Below are 15,827 nucleotides of genomic sequence, written 5' to 3'. Positions count from 1 at the left end.
CAGATGGACATATTCTTTTTGAATAAGGAATCTTCTTACATTTGCCTTCCAGAACAGAAGATGCCAAGGCTGTAGACTTAAGGTTTCCTAGGGTTCTGCTAAGGGGGAGGACATCTAGATGTTACGCACAGAAGCTAGGGAGACTGGTTTGCTACTCGGAGGAAGGCAATGGCGAACAACCTTGGCTCTTCCCTTGCCAAACGTCATGTCCCTGGTTGTTGATTATGACTTGATGGCACACAATTATTGTTAAATATATATGTAGGGGAAGGACACATTTGGTAAAGATAGCTATAATCTAACTACCCAAGAGATAGAGATAAGAGATGTCTATAGTTAGATTATAGCTATCTCTTATCTCTAAAACAGAAGTCTAAATGCTTATTCCTGATGCCGCCTCATAATAAAAGAAATCAACTGAAATACAAAGTCTTGTTATGGAACATTCAACTGGCAAAGAATCCTACAGGACTCGAAAGAATTCTATAGGACTTGCTCAGTGTTCTATAGGACTCAGTGTTCTATAGGACTTGCTCACTGTGTTGCATGGTTTTGGTTGGTCCTAATAAAAAGCATGGATCATAATCATTATTTGCAGCTGGGGACAGTGGGGCAGAGGGAGAAAAGGGCGGGGTAGGAGCCACCCTAATTCTTGTTGTTCTTTTCTCTTTCCTTCTTTCTCTCCCTCTCCCTCCTTTTCCTGCCTCTCCCCCAGCTCGAGCGAGGGATGCAGCGGCAGAAGGGGGTGGCAGGAGGTTGGCGCATCAGCCGCCGCCTCAGCCGGCCTCCACTTGCGCGCTGCACTCTGGGCTAACATGGCAGCTTCCTGTCCCCCTCTCGGCTTCCCTCTGCCCTGACCCCCCGCCCCGCGGTCGGCCGTGGGGGCTTCTCTCCGGGCTGGGGGGGCTGCGGGTTGGAGCTCGCCATGGAGAAGAGCTCCAGCTGCGAGAGGCTCAGCCCCCAGCAGGCTGCCGCCCCCGCCGCCACCCGCCAGCCGAGCATGGATTCCCTCTCCAGGTAAGTCCGGACCCTGCCCGGTGGGCTGCACCGGGACCCTCTCGGACCCTCGCTTGCAAAGCCAGGACTGCGGGGAGGGGGTGCCTTTTGGAGACTCGGCCCTCCCTCCCTGGCTGAGCTCTTCCATGTGGGCTCATTGATTTGCTCAAGGCGCCTGAGTCGATTATGGTCAGCGCGGCATAGCCTCTCCTGGGTCTCAGGTTGAGGTCTTTTCCCGTCCTCTGCCACCTGATCCTCTTAACTGGAGATGCCCGGGATCGAACCTGGAGCTTTGTGCATTCAGAGCTGATGCTCTGCCCCTGAGCTGGCGCCCCCACTGCTGGAGGTTGGTGCCCCTGCTGCTTCACATCCATTTCCTAGTGGCAGATTTTGTACACCACATTGTGCATCTGGCAATAAAAGTCGCAGGGGGGCCAAAGATGCTGAGGCTCTGTCATTTGCAGTGGGGGGGGGGGTTGTGTGTGTGGGGGGGTGTTACTGGGTGAGGGGGGAAGCTGCAATACATGTGTCTGAAATTTTAGAAGGCTCATCCTTTGTTGTATCAGAAGTGAACCCGGGTTTAGCGACTTGTGTTGAATTGAGCTCTTTTTTTTTTTTTGGTCATGCTAGGTATACCGAGAGCTGTTTGTTTCTTCACATGTTCAGATGCTAACTGCGTTTCCCTTGCAAAGCTGTGGCTTTGCATTCTGAACAGTGGCCAGCCTGACTCCTTGCAGAGGGATCCCAGGGCTGTGGACACAGAAATAAATCACAGTGTTCAATAGGGCTTTTGGTGGTGGTGGTGGGGGGGGGGGGGGGAGTAAAAACGCAGCTGCAATTCTATTCAAAAGCCCCATTGACCTTGGAGAGATTTACTTCTGAGGGGAGTGAGGTGTTAGTTCAATCAGACTACCCTAACTATTACCCCTTCTCTCCCCCCCCCCCCCCCATACTTCAGTGTGGGCTAGTGGGTGAATCTGGGATTGTAAATCATTTTACCATTGATCTAAAATCCTACATTCAGTTTGGATTCAGTAACATGAGATTGTTCTGAATTGTGCAGTGTGTCATATTTAATAGTTACGTTTGGTGTGAATGACACCTCCGTTTCAAATTCTACTATTCTGAATGCTGTTACGTTACTTATTGTAAATATCATGCTATTGCTTACATGATTTGCATTGTGTAAATGAATGCATTTAAAAATTAGGCACTTATATACTGCTTTTCTCCCCAGTGGAGAGCCAAAGCAGCTTACGAAAATATTCTCCCCTCTTCCACTTTATCTACACAACAACATTGCAAGGTCGGTTAGACTAAGAAAGAATGGCCATTTGCAGATGCGCTACCTACCTTGCAACTGTTTGGATATTTTCCCACCATTTTTTGGCAAAATGTTCTTTCTGTGCAACCTTCATTTGGGGAACTTGTCCACTGCCTTTTTTCCTGCCATCTTTGGTCTAGCATTAGTTTTCTAGACCATGGAAATTTCTTGTCAATTTCACTGGGTCCAGTAATAGACCCTCAGAGAGAGAGAGAGAAGGAAAGAAAGAAAACTGTTCTGATCCTTCTGAAATGGTGGCCCAAAGAGAGGGAGGAACTGCTGTGGTGTGGGTGGGGAAAGTCAGAGATGAGTGAAAAAACCTGAAAAAAGGTAAATGTATGCTGGTCTCCTTTGCTTTCCCCCAAAAGGAAACTAAAAACTTTCAGAAACTGTGGGGGTTCTCTGATCTGAAGGGAGGGATTTTGCAAAATGTGTGTGTTACTGAGAATCAAATCCAAAGGGAACACTTCTCATTGTGAAGGAGACTACAACTGTGTAAATGGCCCGTGTGACCTATACCAAGGTCACCCAGCAAGCATCGTGTCTGGGTGGGGATTTGAACCTAGATCACAGAGATCCTTAACCAGTTCCACAGGGCCTGAAATGTTCTGCCGGGTCTTTGGTTGAGGCAATAATGGGTCTGCTCCAGCTTGCCGATGTGCTCTGCAGGCTCTGATCCTGGGTGCACTGGCGTAATGCCCATTGGGCAAGGTGGGCAGCTGCCCAGGGCATCACCTTGTGGGGAGCATCAAAATGCTGGGTTCGTTTTTGGGTAATTTTAGTGGTTTTCCATTTTTGGCCTGCAGGGGGCGCAGTTTTTAGGCTAGCGGCACCAAAATTTCAGCGTAGCATCAGGAGACTGTCCTTATTCTACCCCCCAAGTTTGGTGAGGTTTGGTTCAGGGAGTCCAAAGCAATACTAACTGGGATTCTTGCAACATTCCCTGGAAAAGAAGAATCCATGGAATACGTTTAATAGTTGGCAAGGGAGGGGTTCCCAAGCAAACCAATGGTTTTTTTTTCAAAGTGATTTTATGGTGGTTTGTGTTGTACCCCACCCAGAGCCCTTTGAGGTTAGGGCGGTATATAAAACCAAATAAATAAAAATAAATAAAATAAAAGTGGTGCACAATGGAATAAAGGCAAGGAGGAGACAGGCCATGCTGTTTCTGTATTCTAATACACTCCGTAGGCTGGATGGAACACTTGCCATCTGCCTTTCTATTTTCAGGCCCAACTGTGATATTTCGTGCTGAGTCTTGATAGAAGAGCAGTTATGTGTATGTTGTGTGTGCTTCAGTTTGTAGGCAGTTGAAACTCGGGGGCAGTTGACTGCAAGTTATGAGCTGGGCGTACATTTCATCATTTTTAAAAAGAGCAGAGGCAGCACAATTTGGCACTTAGGAAACCCAAACTTGCCAGCTGTGTGTCTACTTACATAAGCCAACTTCGTGCTGAATCAGACAATTGGTCTGTTGAGGTCAAAATTGTCTGCTCTGACCGGCAGTAGCTTTCAAAGGTCTCAGATCCCTTTCACATCACCTGCCACTGCTGCTTTGAACTAGGGATGCCAGGGTTTGAACTTGAGACCTTTTGCATGTAAAGCAGATAGGCTACACCTGAGGTCTCCAATATGGGCACCATGGTATTGGCTGCCATCTTTCCAGGTGCCCACCAAATGTTTTTTAGAAAGAGGGCGTGGCCGTGGTTTTTTTTTTAAGAAAGTGGGGCTTTTGCCCAGCAAGGCTTCTGATTGGCCATTGGCCATTTGATTAGCTCGGCAGATTTTGTACTGTTGGTTTGGCAGCAGCTGCCATCACAGCTTAAGGATCTTCACTATGTGACTGAAGATAAACTGTGGCAGCCATTTTGTGGCTGACTGACTCTTGTGGCAGCCATTTTGTGGTTGGCTATCTCCTGTGGCAGCCATTTTGTGGCTTTGCCCCCATCCATGCTGTGTCACAATTCCAAAGGAACCAGCTAGCTCAAAAGATTTAAGGACACTGGTCTTCACTGAGCCACACTCCTGCTCAAAATCCTCATATTTCACTGCTTTTTTTTCTCTGCAGAGGGCAGGCAGGGGAACCTGTATCTTTTCCCTCTTCCAGGTGGAAAAGCAGATGAAGAAGGGGTTTTTTTTGGGGGGGGGGGAGCCCTCAAAGAAAGTGTAATTCCATTTCTTTCATCTAAATCTCCCTCAGACAGCTTCTCATTTAAAACTTGGGGAAGAGGATGAGTTTGGCCCTGATTTTTTTTCCAGGCCTTTCCCATACACTGCCAAGTCTGATGTCGTAACTTGAGGGCTAGGAGCAGCCGTGGCGTAGGAGGTTAAGAGCTCATGTATCTAATCTGGGTTTTATTCCCAGCTCTGCCGCCTGAGCTGTGGAGGCTTATCTGGGGAATTCAGATTAGCTTGTACACTCCCACACACGCCAGCTGGGTGACCTTGGGCTAGTCACAGCTTCTCGGAGCTCTCTCAGCCTCACCTATCTCCCAGGGTGTTTGTTGTGAGGGGGGAAGGGCAAGGAGATTGTAAGCCCCTTTGCGTCTCCTGCAGGAGAGAAAGGGGGGATATAAATCCAAACTCCTCCTCCTCCTCCTCCTCCTCCTCTTCGTCTACTTCTTCGTCTACTTCTTCTTCTTCTTCTTCTTCTTCTTCTTCTTCTTCTTCTTCTTCTTCTTCTTCTTCTTCTTCTTCTTCTTCTTCTTCTTCTTCTTCTTCTTCTTCTTCTTCTTCTTCTTCTTGAACCATGTTTTTAAAGGGAAAACTTGGAATCTCTCTGCTTGCATGCTATATACCCAGTACAAAAGGACTGTGCTCTTAGGGTGCTTTTGAGTCATGAAAAGTATGATTCAGTGGAGACTAGGGATGGTTCCTTAAGAGAACAGGGAGTTGCATTTCAATGGGTCTTGGCTTTCTGTTCTTGGAGGCCAGCTAGAGATCCTAACAATTCACGCTTTGTTTACTGGATGGTTTAAGCAGCCTGCAGGCTTTCTGTCATCCCCCCCCCCCCCCCCCAGGTTTTTTTTAAATGACGAATAGTGCTGGAGCATAGCTTCACACACTGTAGGCTATTGTGTGTTGACAGAGAGAACTGATGCTCTTAGAAAAAGCTCGCTCACGGCCCAAATATAGGATACTTTTTCCCCGCAATTACTTGTGGGAAAATATGTCCCAGATTGAGATTCAGCAGGAAGAAAGCTCAAGCCAAAGTCAGACGCAGAGTCGTTTGCAGTCAGCAGCAAATTTTGCTGAGGCGAATCATTTAAGAGGAGTTAGCATCTTTCCAGAGCCGACCATTTGATTTCTGACGGCGAAGCGTATTTTCTCCTAGAATGGCAGTTTCAACTTTTGATCATCTCATTCGTCCTGGAACTCCTGTGTGTTTCAGACAGTTCCCAGGATTGTTCTAGGGTACACACCTGCTTCATCCAAAGATGTTGATCAAATTTGTGAGGCCTCTTGATCAGGTTCCTGTCACAGGTTCTCCCTGCTGAGAATGAACAGCAATCGTCTTCTCCACCACCCTAAATTCAACTAACAAAGTTTATAAGCACAGCACTGTTTAAATTGGTGCCTGTTCTTTTTTTATTGCATAAAAATAGGATGTAAAAGGGAAATATTGTTACAACAATAGCAAAAAACAAATTGGGCACCTCAGCAACAAAAGCTGGAGAAATCAACAAGGTTCATTAAAAAAACGCAGAAAGAATTGAAAAGATTGGTGTTATTCTTGAAATAATCGCACTGTCATAAGAATATACAGTTAGACCAGGAGTTATAATTATCTGTTGCTATAGAGGAGTGATACTCAGTGGCTCAAGAACCACATGTGGTATTTCCCAATGAAGCACATGTTCTGTTATTACAGTTCATCTCTAGGCAACAGAGATCAGTTCACCTGGAGTAAATGGCCACTTGGGTCGATTCCGCACTTGCGTTATCGACCTAAGTTCGAGCTGCGTTCGACCTAAGTGCTCCGCACAACCACTGGGATCGACGTGGTTTGTACCAGCTTCGCCCCGTGTAACGGTCAAATTTCCGACTCCAGTTGGGAACTACTACTTTTTCAGGGAACCACGCTCAAACTCAGCTCGATTCCAGTAAAGTGCGGAATCTCTAGTGCCAGGAGTCCCCCATTAAGCCAATCACAGCTGAGTGTTTCGGGCATGCATACAGCTGGCCAATCACAAAACGCCACCTTCGTCCCTCCATTCCTGTGGCAGTTTTTTTTTTATGTGTGTGGGGATAGACGGGACATGGCCGTAGAACAGTAGCCAATTGGAACGGAGCGGCGAAGAGGCACAGGATGATTCCACCCTCCGAGCTGGGATCAAGCTGGTTGCAGTGGGGAACAACAAAGGCTTCGACCTAGGTCAGTACCCTTCTCAGGGAACTGGGTCGAACCTATTTTACTTGTGTGCGGAATCGTCCTTGGAAAGGTAGATTCTATGGTATTATACTCCATTGAAGTCCCTCCCCTTCCCAAATCCCACCTTTCTCAGGCGTTTTTTAAATGAGCCTTGTTGATTTAGGACGGCATTTCACATCCCAGAGTTGGCAGCCCTAGGTATAATGCCATAGAGTCTGTCTTCCAAAGCTGCCATTTTCTCCAGCTGAACTAAACACTATCACCTGGGTATCAGTTGTAATAGTGGGAGAACTCCAGCCACCGCCTGTAGGTTGGCAACTGTAGATGGTTCCCACCTTGACGCAGCAGCTATCCAAGGAACAGGCAAGGAACAGGCCTTTCTTACAGGCCTCAAGCCTGGGATGGAAGTGTAGTTCTTGCAAAAGTGACTGTCTGCTAACTGAGCACCAGTAATGTCTTACATTAAAAAATCTTCATACCGCTACACAGTATACCCTGCCTTTCTCTGCCCACATCAGACACCTTGTGGGGTAGGTGGGGCTGAGAGAGTTCTGAAAGAACTGTGCCTAGTCCTAGGTCACCCAGCAGCCTTCGTGTGGAGGAGCAGGGAAACAAATCCCGTTCCCCAGATAAGAGTCAGCCACTCATGTGGAGAAGTGGAGGAATCAAACCCAGTTTTCCAGATTAGAGTCCACCTGCTTTTAACCACAACACCAGGCTGGCTTGAGCAAGTAAAACCTGGGCAGCCCAATCTGGAGGAGAGGGAGTAAGATAGGGAAGTGACATGAACTCCCATCAACATGGACAAACAGTCCCTAATGTGAGCTTACCTTGTCTGTAGCAAATTTCTCTGCATTGGTATTGCTGAAGGTTAAGCACTGATTGTCCCTGGACCTGTAAGTCAGTGCCTGTAAGAAATTTATCTTGGATATGCAGTTCTGCAAGAAGTAAATTGTCTTCCTTTTCTCCCCTCCTCCCTCCTGTGTCTTTCAGCTGCGCGTCCACCTCTCATTCAGACCAGTCAGCACAGACAAAATCTGCTTCTGTTGTCTCGTCAGACTCTATCTCCACCTCCACAGAGAACTACTCTCCAGATTTAAGGGTAAGTCTAAAGGTCATTTAGGCCACAGAGCCACCATGCAAAACAGCTTTGACTGCCCCATGAACCATCAAGTGTGGCAGCAACATCGTAGTGTCCCTTTCTAGGAAGGAAAAACTTCCTGCCTATATAAAGCTAGCACTTCAGGGAAGAAGAGGAGGAGGAGTTTGGATTTATAACTCACTTTTCTTAACTATACGGCTTACAAACTCCTTCTCTTCCTCTCTCCACAACAGATACCTTGTGAGGCAGGTGGGACTGAGAGAGTTCTGAGACAACTGTGACTAGACGAAGGTCACCCTGCCGGCTTCATGTGTAGGACTGGGGAAATAAATCGGGTTGACCAGATTAGAGTCTACCACTCTTAACCACTGCACCACACTGGTTCTCCTGGGCCTAAGGCTTCAACCTCTCTCCTGATGTGGACATTTTCTGTATGGAGGGAGGGTTTTTTAAAATTGCTGGGGAGCATTCAAGCAAGCAGTTTCCCCCTGCAACCTCCAATAAATCTCAGCTTGGGTTGCCTTCTCACCTGCACATGTAGAAAAGCTATCAGTATCATAGTAACCACTCTGTCAGGAGCGCTTTGATTATGTGTTCCTGCACTGCAGGGGGTTGGACTTGATGGCCTTTGGGGTCTGATCCAACTCTATGATTCTAATTGTTGAAGAAGGGCCCACAGTTCTGCTTGTATTCATGCTCTGTTTATCTGGAGGCTAGAAGGTTCAACTGCTCTCTATACGGTAGGACTCCCCAGCCTTTTTGAACCAGCAAACCTTTGGATTTCTAACACAGCTTAATGGGCACTGCCACAGAACAGCTGCCACAGGAGACAGAACCAGCCATTAAATAAGAACATAAGAACAAGCCAGCTGGATCAGACCAGAGTCCATCTAGTCCAGCTCTCTGCTACTCACAGTGGCCCACCAGGTGCCATTGGGAGCTCACATGCAGAATGTGAAAGCAATGGCCTTCTGCGGCTGTTGCTCCCGAGCACCTGGACTGTTAAGGCATTTGCAACCTCAGATCAAAGAGGATCAAGATTGGTAGCCATAAATCGACTTCTCCTCCATAAATCTGTCCAAGCCCCTTTTAATGCTATCCAGGTTAGTGGCCATCACCACCTCCTGTGGCAGCATATTCCAAACACCAATCACACGTTGCGTGAAGAAGTGTTTCCTTTTATTAGTCCTAATTCTTTTCCCCAGCTTTTTCAATGGATGCCCCCTGGTTCTAGTATTGTGAGAAAGAGAGAAAAATTTCTCTCTGTCAACATTTTCTACCCCATGCGTAATTTTATAGACTTCAATCATATCCCCCCTCAGCCGTCTCCTCTCCAAACTAAAGAGTCCCAAACACTGCAGCCTCTCCTCATAAGGAAGGTGCTCCAGTCCCTCAATCATCCTCGTTGCCCTTCTGTCTAGGGCTGCCACAGCTTTCCCTCAGTCACATAGTGAAGATTCTTGTGCTGTGGTAGCAGCGATGTCAACACAACATGTTAAAAATCTCCACAAACAATTGTATCTCCAGTGGCCAACCAGAACCCCTTCTGGGCTGGGCAAAAGCCTCACCTGACCTGGCCCACTTTATTAAAAAAAAGTTGGTGGATACCAGTAATGTTGTCAGCAGGTGCCATGCTTCCCATGGGCAACCCATTGGGGATCCTGGTGTAGAGTTTGTTTCAATCTGTGTTGGTCTCTTCCCAGTTTGTACAATCTGAGTAATTGAGACTGGTAAGAATTAAGTTCCGTCAGTGTTACTGTTTCTGAATTAAACAATAGCTGCTTCTTCCTGAGCTGTAGAAGAAGAAGAAGAAGAGAAAGAGGAGGAGTTTGGGTTTATATCCCCCCTTTCTCTCCTGTAGGAGACTCAAAGGGGCTTACAATCTCCTGTAGCATCAACCATGAGCCCAGGGCCTTCATCATGCTTTATGTGTTACCTCTTGTGCTTGCTTTTGACACAAAATGGAGACCTCGTATGGAATGGCCTTTTGTTTTCACATTGTATTGGCTTGTGTGTAAAGCAGCCCTGTTGAAGGGAGCACAAGGGGGCAGGATGGAAAATCAACATGTTGAACAAAACTTTCACCTGGCTTTTCTGATGTACTTATGTTTTCACATTGGGGCCTATTTCATTACAACGATTCCCCACTTGAATCCCCGCATGAGGGGTTCAAACTCCAGCTGCCCGAGAGCAGGCCTTGAAATTCCCTTATGACAACACTGTCTTTTAAAAATCTGCATGATGACCTTGGATATTTTCTCCAAGCTATCTGTGTTTTTGATGAAGCAACCCAGGAAACAGAAGCTCATATTCCAAGTATACATCAGCAGTATGAATCCCAGCTGTGTGAATGTCAAAACCTAACACTTTCTAGACAGAATCGAGTCTAGCCTTGCTATTAGATCTTGATTAGCATCACGAAGTCTGGGTGTTTGCTTAGGACAGTGGTTTTCAAATTGTGATCTGTGGAACCCTAGGAAACTTACAGTTCAATTCTCAGAAGATCACTAATGAAGGACAACGTGTTTTCTTTCTCTGAAAAACAGTTTCCCCATTACTATTGTCCAACCCCTACAATGTGCCGGATATGTTTGTGATCATAGAGCATCGGATATGTGATCATGGCTCATACTGGTCAGGGTTAGGCCTGACCTCTTCCAAGATTCATCTGAAGACATACCCTAGAACAGTGGTTCCCAACCTGGGGTACATGTACCCCCAGGGACACATTCCAGAGCATTTGGAGATACATGAGAAAAGTTATATAACGGATTTGCTAATATGGGGGTACAAATTGGGGAAATGGGTTGCCAAGGGATCTATGAGTTTAAAAAAAGTCTGGGAACCACTCCCCTAGAATATGACCAAGAATTCTCCACAGCACACAGGGAATCCACGTGGGGTTTGCTGCCAGAGGATATAGAAGTGACAATAAGCAAAGACAGCTTTAAAAGAAAGATTAGACAAATTCATGGAGGATAGGTATCTCAGTGTTTGCTACCATGGTGACCAGGCAATATCAAAGGAAGGCCTCTATGCCCTGTTGTTGACCTTCCACAGTAACTGGCTGGCCACTGTGTGAGACAGCACTAGATGGTCTAATTCAGCAGCACTCATCTTACGTGCATGTTATCAGTAAACCAGTGGAAAAGTAAATCAGATGGTAGAAAGATAGTTCTAAGACCACAGGCCTAAGAAAAGAGTGAAAGGAGCAGCAACTTTACTGTGTGGCAGAAAAAGTTTTTGTTGTTTGGATTTATACCCCACCTTTCTCTCCTCTAAGGAGAGTCAAGGTGGCGTACAAGCTCCTTCCTTTCCTTCCTCTCCCCACAACAGACACCTTGTGAGGTAGGTGGGGCTGAGAGATTTCCAAAGAACTGTGACTAGCCCAAGATCACCCAGCAAGAATGTAGGAGTGCGGAAACACATCTGGTTCACCAGATTAGCCTCTGCCACTCAGGTGGAGTAGTGGGGAATCAAACCCGGTTCTCCAGATTAGAATCCACCTGCTCTTAACCGCTACACTACGCTGGCTCTCTCTTCCCAGAGGCTTTCTCTTCCCAGAATATTTTTGAGATATGTTTTTCTGTGCCTCTGGACAATGGTCGTAGATGGGAGAAGAAAATTAGGAGAACTTTGTGACAGAAAAGCAAGGAAAGGACAGGTAAGTGGGCCCAGTGCATTCTCAAACTGATCATGAGGAGTTGCAGTGAATTGCATTAGTCGGCTGTTGAGGTGGATCTCTTGAGGCATGCCTCAGAGTGCTGTTGCTGCCAGACAGCCAGACTGTGTGGTGTTTGGGTGGTTATCCGTTTGTCCATATGGTTTGAGTTATTTCTGATTATGTCAGGGAAGCCCTTCAGAGTTCCCTGGCATGGATAGCCAGCGTTATTCCTCAGCGTGTGTGCGCCAATTCACACAAGCCATGATTTCATAGCCTGAAGAGATTATTGGAGGCACGGGAGAGAGAAGAAATGGCACATACTGCTTTAGAAAGGGGCTAACAGAAAGGGGGAACCCTCTGAGACTTGCCAAATGGGTGAAGCAGCAAGGGTGAGCATCCCATACACAAGGCCCAACCATTTTAATATCTGTACATCTCTGTTTTTTCTTGTCATCAAGTCACAGCTGACTTACGGCGACCCTGTTGGGTTTTCAAGGCAAGAGATGCCTGGACGTGATTTGCCATTGCCTACCTCCATATCACAGCCTTGGTATTCCTTGGGGCTCTCTGCCTATAGTCTGCCTTATTCTGTCAGCTGAACATGGGCAACTATAATTCATAGAATCATAGAATTGGAAGAGACCCCCAAGGGCCATCAAGTCCAGCCTCATGCTGTGCAGGAACACGCAATCAAAGCACTCCTGATAGATGGCCATCGAGCCTCTCTTCAAAAACCTCTAAAGACGGAGACTGCACCACACTCCAAGATAGTGCATTCCACTTTTTAATCCACATAATTATAGCAATGAATCCTGTGTGCCTTTCCCAGAAGGAATCAAGATGCAAACAGTGAAATTAATAAAGAACTTCCAAGCACTGGTATTATACGATGGAATTAAAGGCCCCCAAAGCTATTGATCCCTGTTTTTCATGTATCTGAGAGCAATTTCACACATTATGTAAAGAGAAACAAGGCTCTTTGACAAGGCTTCTTTGATAAGGGTTCTTTGACAAATCTAGACTGTATTTTGGTGAAATCTAGACTACATTTTAAAGTGGATGCAAAGTTTACATTTTAAAACTGGAAGACTTTATTTATTGGGGCTGTTTGTATCCCAGAACTCTCAGCCAAAGGTTCCTGAGGCAACTTCCAGTCAATAATCAAGCAGTCCAGCAATAAAACAGCAGTTTTAAAGGAAACGGTCCATTCCGCACAGCACAAAAAAGACATCCGGGGAATGTCTTAAAAAGGGGTGACTTCTTTTTACTCTGCATACCCAAAATAAGACGTCCTGGGGATGTCTTTAAAAAGAGCCGCCTCTCAAGTTTGTTCCAGAAAGCACAGGCCTCAGAGGAGAGAAGGTTTTATTGAGCTCTCTGGTCAGTTTTCTCCTCAGCTTGTGTCCGACATTTGGTGTGCTGTTGAAGGGATTCTCCCTGCCGCCATTTGCTGAAGGATGTCCCAGGATGTTTGCACTTCAGGCTTCAATTCTGGGTGCCTTTTCAGCTTGAAGAGTACATAGTTATACTCAGCTTGTCCTGCCAATTCCAGCAATGTATAGTTTTCCTTTAAAAAATTTTTTTTGGGGTGGAGCTGTATTCAAAGAAATGAAGACATGAATACAAGAATCTTAGCTGCTCAAAAGATGGGTCTACTGCCCATTGAAAAGCATTGGGTAGATCTGCCCTCTGTGACCTGTCTTCGTTTTTTTTAAACTGTGTAGAAAAGCTAAGATGGCCGACACAGGTCAGTTTGCAGGTGGACTATAATCTGGAGCATCGGGTTTGATTCCCCACTCCGCCACATGAGCAGTTGAGGGTTATCTGGTGAACCAGATTTGTTTTCCCACTCCTACACTCCTGCTAGGTGACCTTGGGTTAGTCACAGTTCTCTCAGAACTCTCTCAGCCCCACCTACTTCCCAAGGTATCTGTTGTGGGGAGAGGAAGGGAAGGAGTTTGTAAGCATCTTTGAGTCTCATTACAGGAGAGAAATCCAAACTCTTCTTCTTCTTGATAGGCCACATCAGCAGGAAATTTGCTGAGTGCTGTCAAAAATCAATTCGGGATCCATCTATATTATGTAGGTGGTTCTACTATGCTTCGGGATTGGCTTTAAATCACTCACACAGTAGGTATTTTGCCATAAGGAAGCAGTTCATGCAGATCTTAAGTAGGTGTTAAAACACACCTTGAATCCTGGCCATTCTGAATTATAAAACTAGTTGAATCACTAACAATATAATTTTGGGATAAACCTAGATCGTTGTTGTGTGGGATTGCGTGCCTGTAGCATGTACTGTAAAGTCATATTGAAGAAATATGTCTTCACGTTCCATCCATTTTGCTGGATAAATCGGAGGCATTTGGGGTTGGCAAAGATCTTGGATCATCTGGCCAGTCTTCTCACAAGCTTGGAAAATGTTTATGGCTATGGTTATGTTTACCATATGTCTCTTAATACTTGGGCCAACGCTTTTAGAAAATAGAACATCTTTACATTTCCTCCTCCTTTTAAAAGTTTAGGAGCCATCTCAAGCAGGTTTACTTGGAAATAAGTCCTGTTTTACTCAACAGGAAAGCACTGCACACCACTATAAATACTTTTTTTTTGCAATAATACACAAAAGTGGGACATAAACATTGCATTCCTAAACATTTATCCCATGCAAATTCCCACAGAAATCAGTGGGCTTAGAAAGGTGAATGTAACTCTGCTTAGGGCCACCCTGCAAAAGACCTGTCATTCTGGGATGGAGGACCAAAAGGATGTGCCGTACAGCCAATTGACGATCTGAACCTTTCAGTGGAATTTAACCTTAAGCAGAGAAGCACCCGAGCTCTCTAAGTTTCAGCCTCTATTTGGAGATGATGTAACTCTGTGTGAAAAAATTGCTTTGGGGGCAAGAATATAATGTCATTCTTTTTCTTTAACTGACTGCAAAATGGTGCAGGAGACAAGGATGTCCCAGGAAAAATATCAAAAAGCAATATTAGAGGTTCTTAAATACACACAAGAATAAGAGTTGCAAGAAGCTTTCCAGAGGGTTCCTGTATGTATTTAAGAACTCCACCTCTGATATTACTTTTTACTATTTTATCTAGGAAAGAAGTCATATTACCACTTGTAATTTCCCAGCTTTTAAAAAACTGGCTAAATTAACTACCCTCCAGCCAAGAAGTGGCATTGGGTTGCTCTAGGATTCCTAAAGCCATCCACTGTCAATTCTGGTTTGTACCTGGAAGTGACATCATGGTGTATGTGACACCAATTTTTTTTAAAAAAATCTTCCACTGCTGTTTCAAGCAGGATCCCCCTTTGATGTAGTGGTTAAGAGCAGGTGGATTGTAATCTGGAGAACCTGGTTTGATTCCCCACTCCTCCACCTGAGTGGCGGAGGCTTATCTGTTGAACCAGATGCGTTTCTGCACTCCTACATTCCTGCTGGGTGACCTTGGGCCTAGTCACAATCCTACAGAACTGTCTCAGCCCCACCTACCTCACAAGGTGTCTGTTGTGGGGGAGAGGAAGGGAAAGGAGCTTGTAAGCCACCTTGAGTCTCCGGACAGGAGAGAAAGGTGGGGTATGAATCCAAACTCTTCTCCCACTTGGAGGCTGGTAGCCCTAGTTTGACTTATTTTGAAGGATAGGTCTGTCAGCACCTCAGTCATGAGTTTTTTGTAATCTGCTTTGAGTGTCAGCAAAAAAGGTCAACTGCAAATTAAATAAACGATAGGTAAAAGGAGGCCTCCTGTTCAGAGTCAGTATACTCAGAACACCAGTTGTTGGCAGGGGCAGCATCAGGAGAGTCTTTCGAATTTGTGCTCCTACACATATTTTAGAGGTTGACCATTGTAGGAAACAGGATTTTGGACTCTTTGACCTATTGGCTTTATCCACTAGGTCAGACCCTGGCCACCACTGGGACTAAATCAAAGACCGTAGATTGAATGCATGTGAATTTTTAAAAGATGGTTGACACGGTTACGTGTACCTCATGTCTGTCTTCCCAGCTAAGTCTGAATCCTGACTTTCTGAGTGTCTCCCGAGTAATGGGAAAACTCTTATCTCTGACGTAACCTGGTTGCCCACACCCAGTGCTGGCTTTTGAGGGCCCTGTAGCTGAGACGTAACATAGGTCCCCTTCCCACAGATTCTCATTAGGTTCCTCATCACATTACTCAAAAAAGTAATGTAACTACTCTATGACAGCAATATCTTGTGCCCTCCCCCACGTTGATGAAGACATCAACATTTTATCATGTCCCCCACCCCCCTTGCCATGAACATACTTCATAAGCATTACAGAAAAGGCAGAAAGACATATACAACCCACCTTTTTCTATAATGTGGTATGTATCCCCGAGAA

The 15,827-nt window shown here is 45.7% G+C and overlaps 1 protein-coding gene across 2 annotated transcripts in view; it reads left to right on the top strand.

Moving 5' to 3' along the window:
• The first annotated feature begins 716 nt into the window (after positions 1–716).
• The window catches only part of MTMR2 (myotubularin related protein 2), a 61,057-nt gene continuing 45,946 nt past the window's right edge, over positions 717–15,827 (top strand). Inside the window, exons 1-2 of one of the 2 annotated variants that reach the window (XM_048493649.1) lie at positions 717–1,017; positions 7,686–7,794. In XM_048493649.1, the coding sequence (XP_048349606.1) occupies positions 926–1,017; positions 7,686–7,794 (201 nt within the window). In that variant the 5' untranslated portion in view covers positions 717–925. Of the gene's footprint in view, positions 1,018–7,685; positions 7,795–11,390; positions 11,459–15,827 lie in introns of those variants that run through there. The other variant, XM_048493650.1, reaches the window with a different exon arrangement.

Source organism: Sphaerodactylus townsendi, linkage group LG04, assembly GCF_021028975.2.
Source record: "Sphaerodactylus townsendi isolate TG3544 linkage group LG04, MPM_Stown_v2.3, whole genome shotgun sequence".
In the NCBI taxonomy this organism is placed as follows: Eukaryota; Metazoa; Chordata; class Lepidosauria; order Squamata; family Sphaerodactylidae; genus Sphaerodactylus; species Sphaerodactylus townsendi.
The sequence above is the reverse complement of the archived record's forward strand: the minus strand, read 5'-3'. Positions and strand labels throughout refer to the sequence as shown.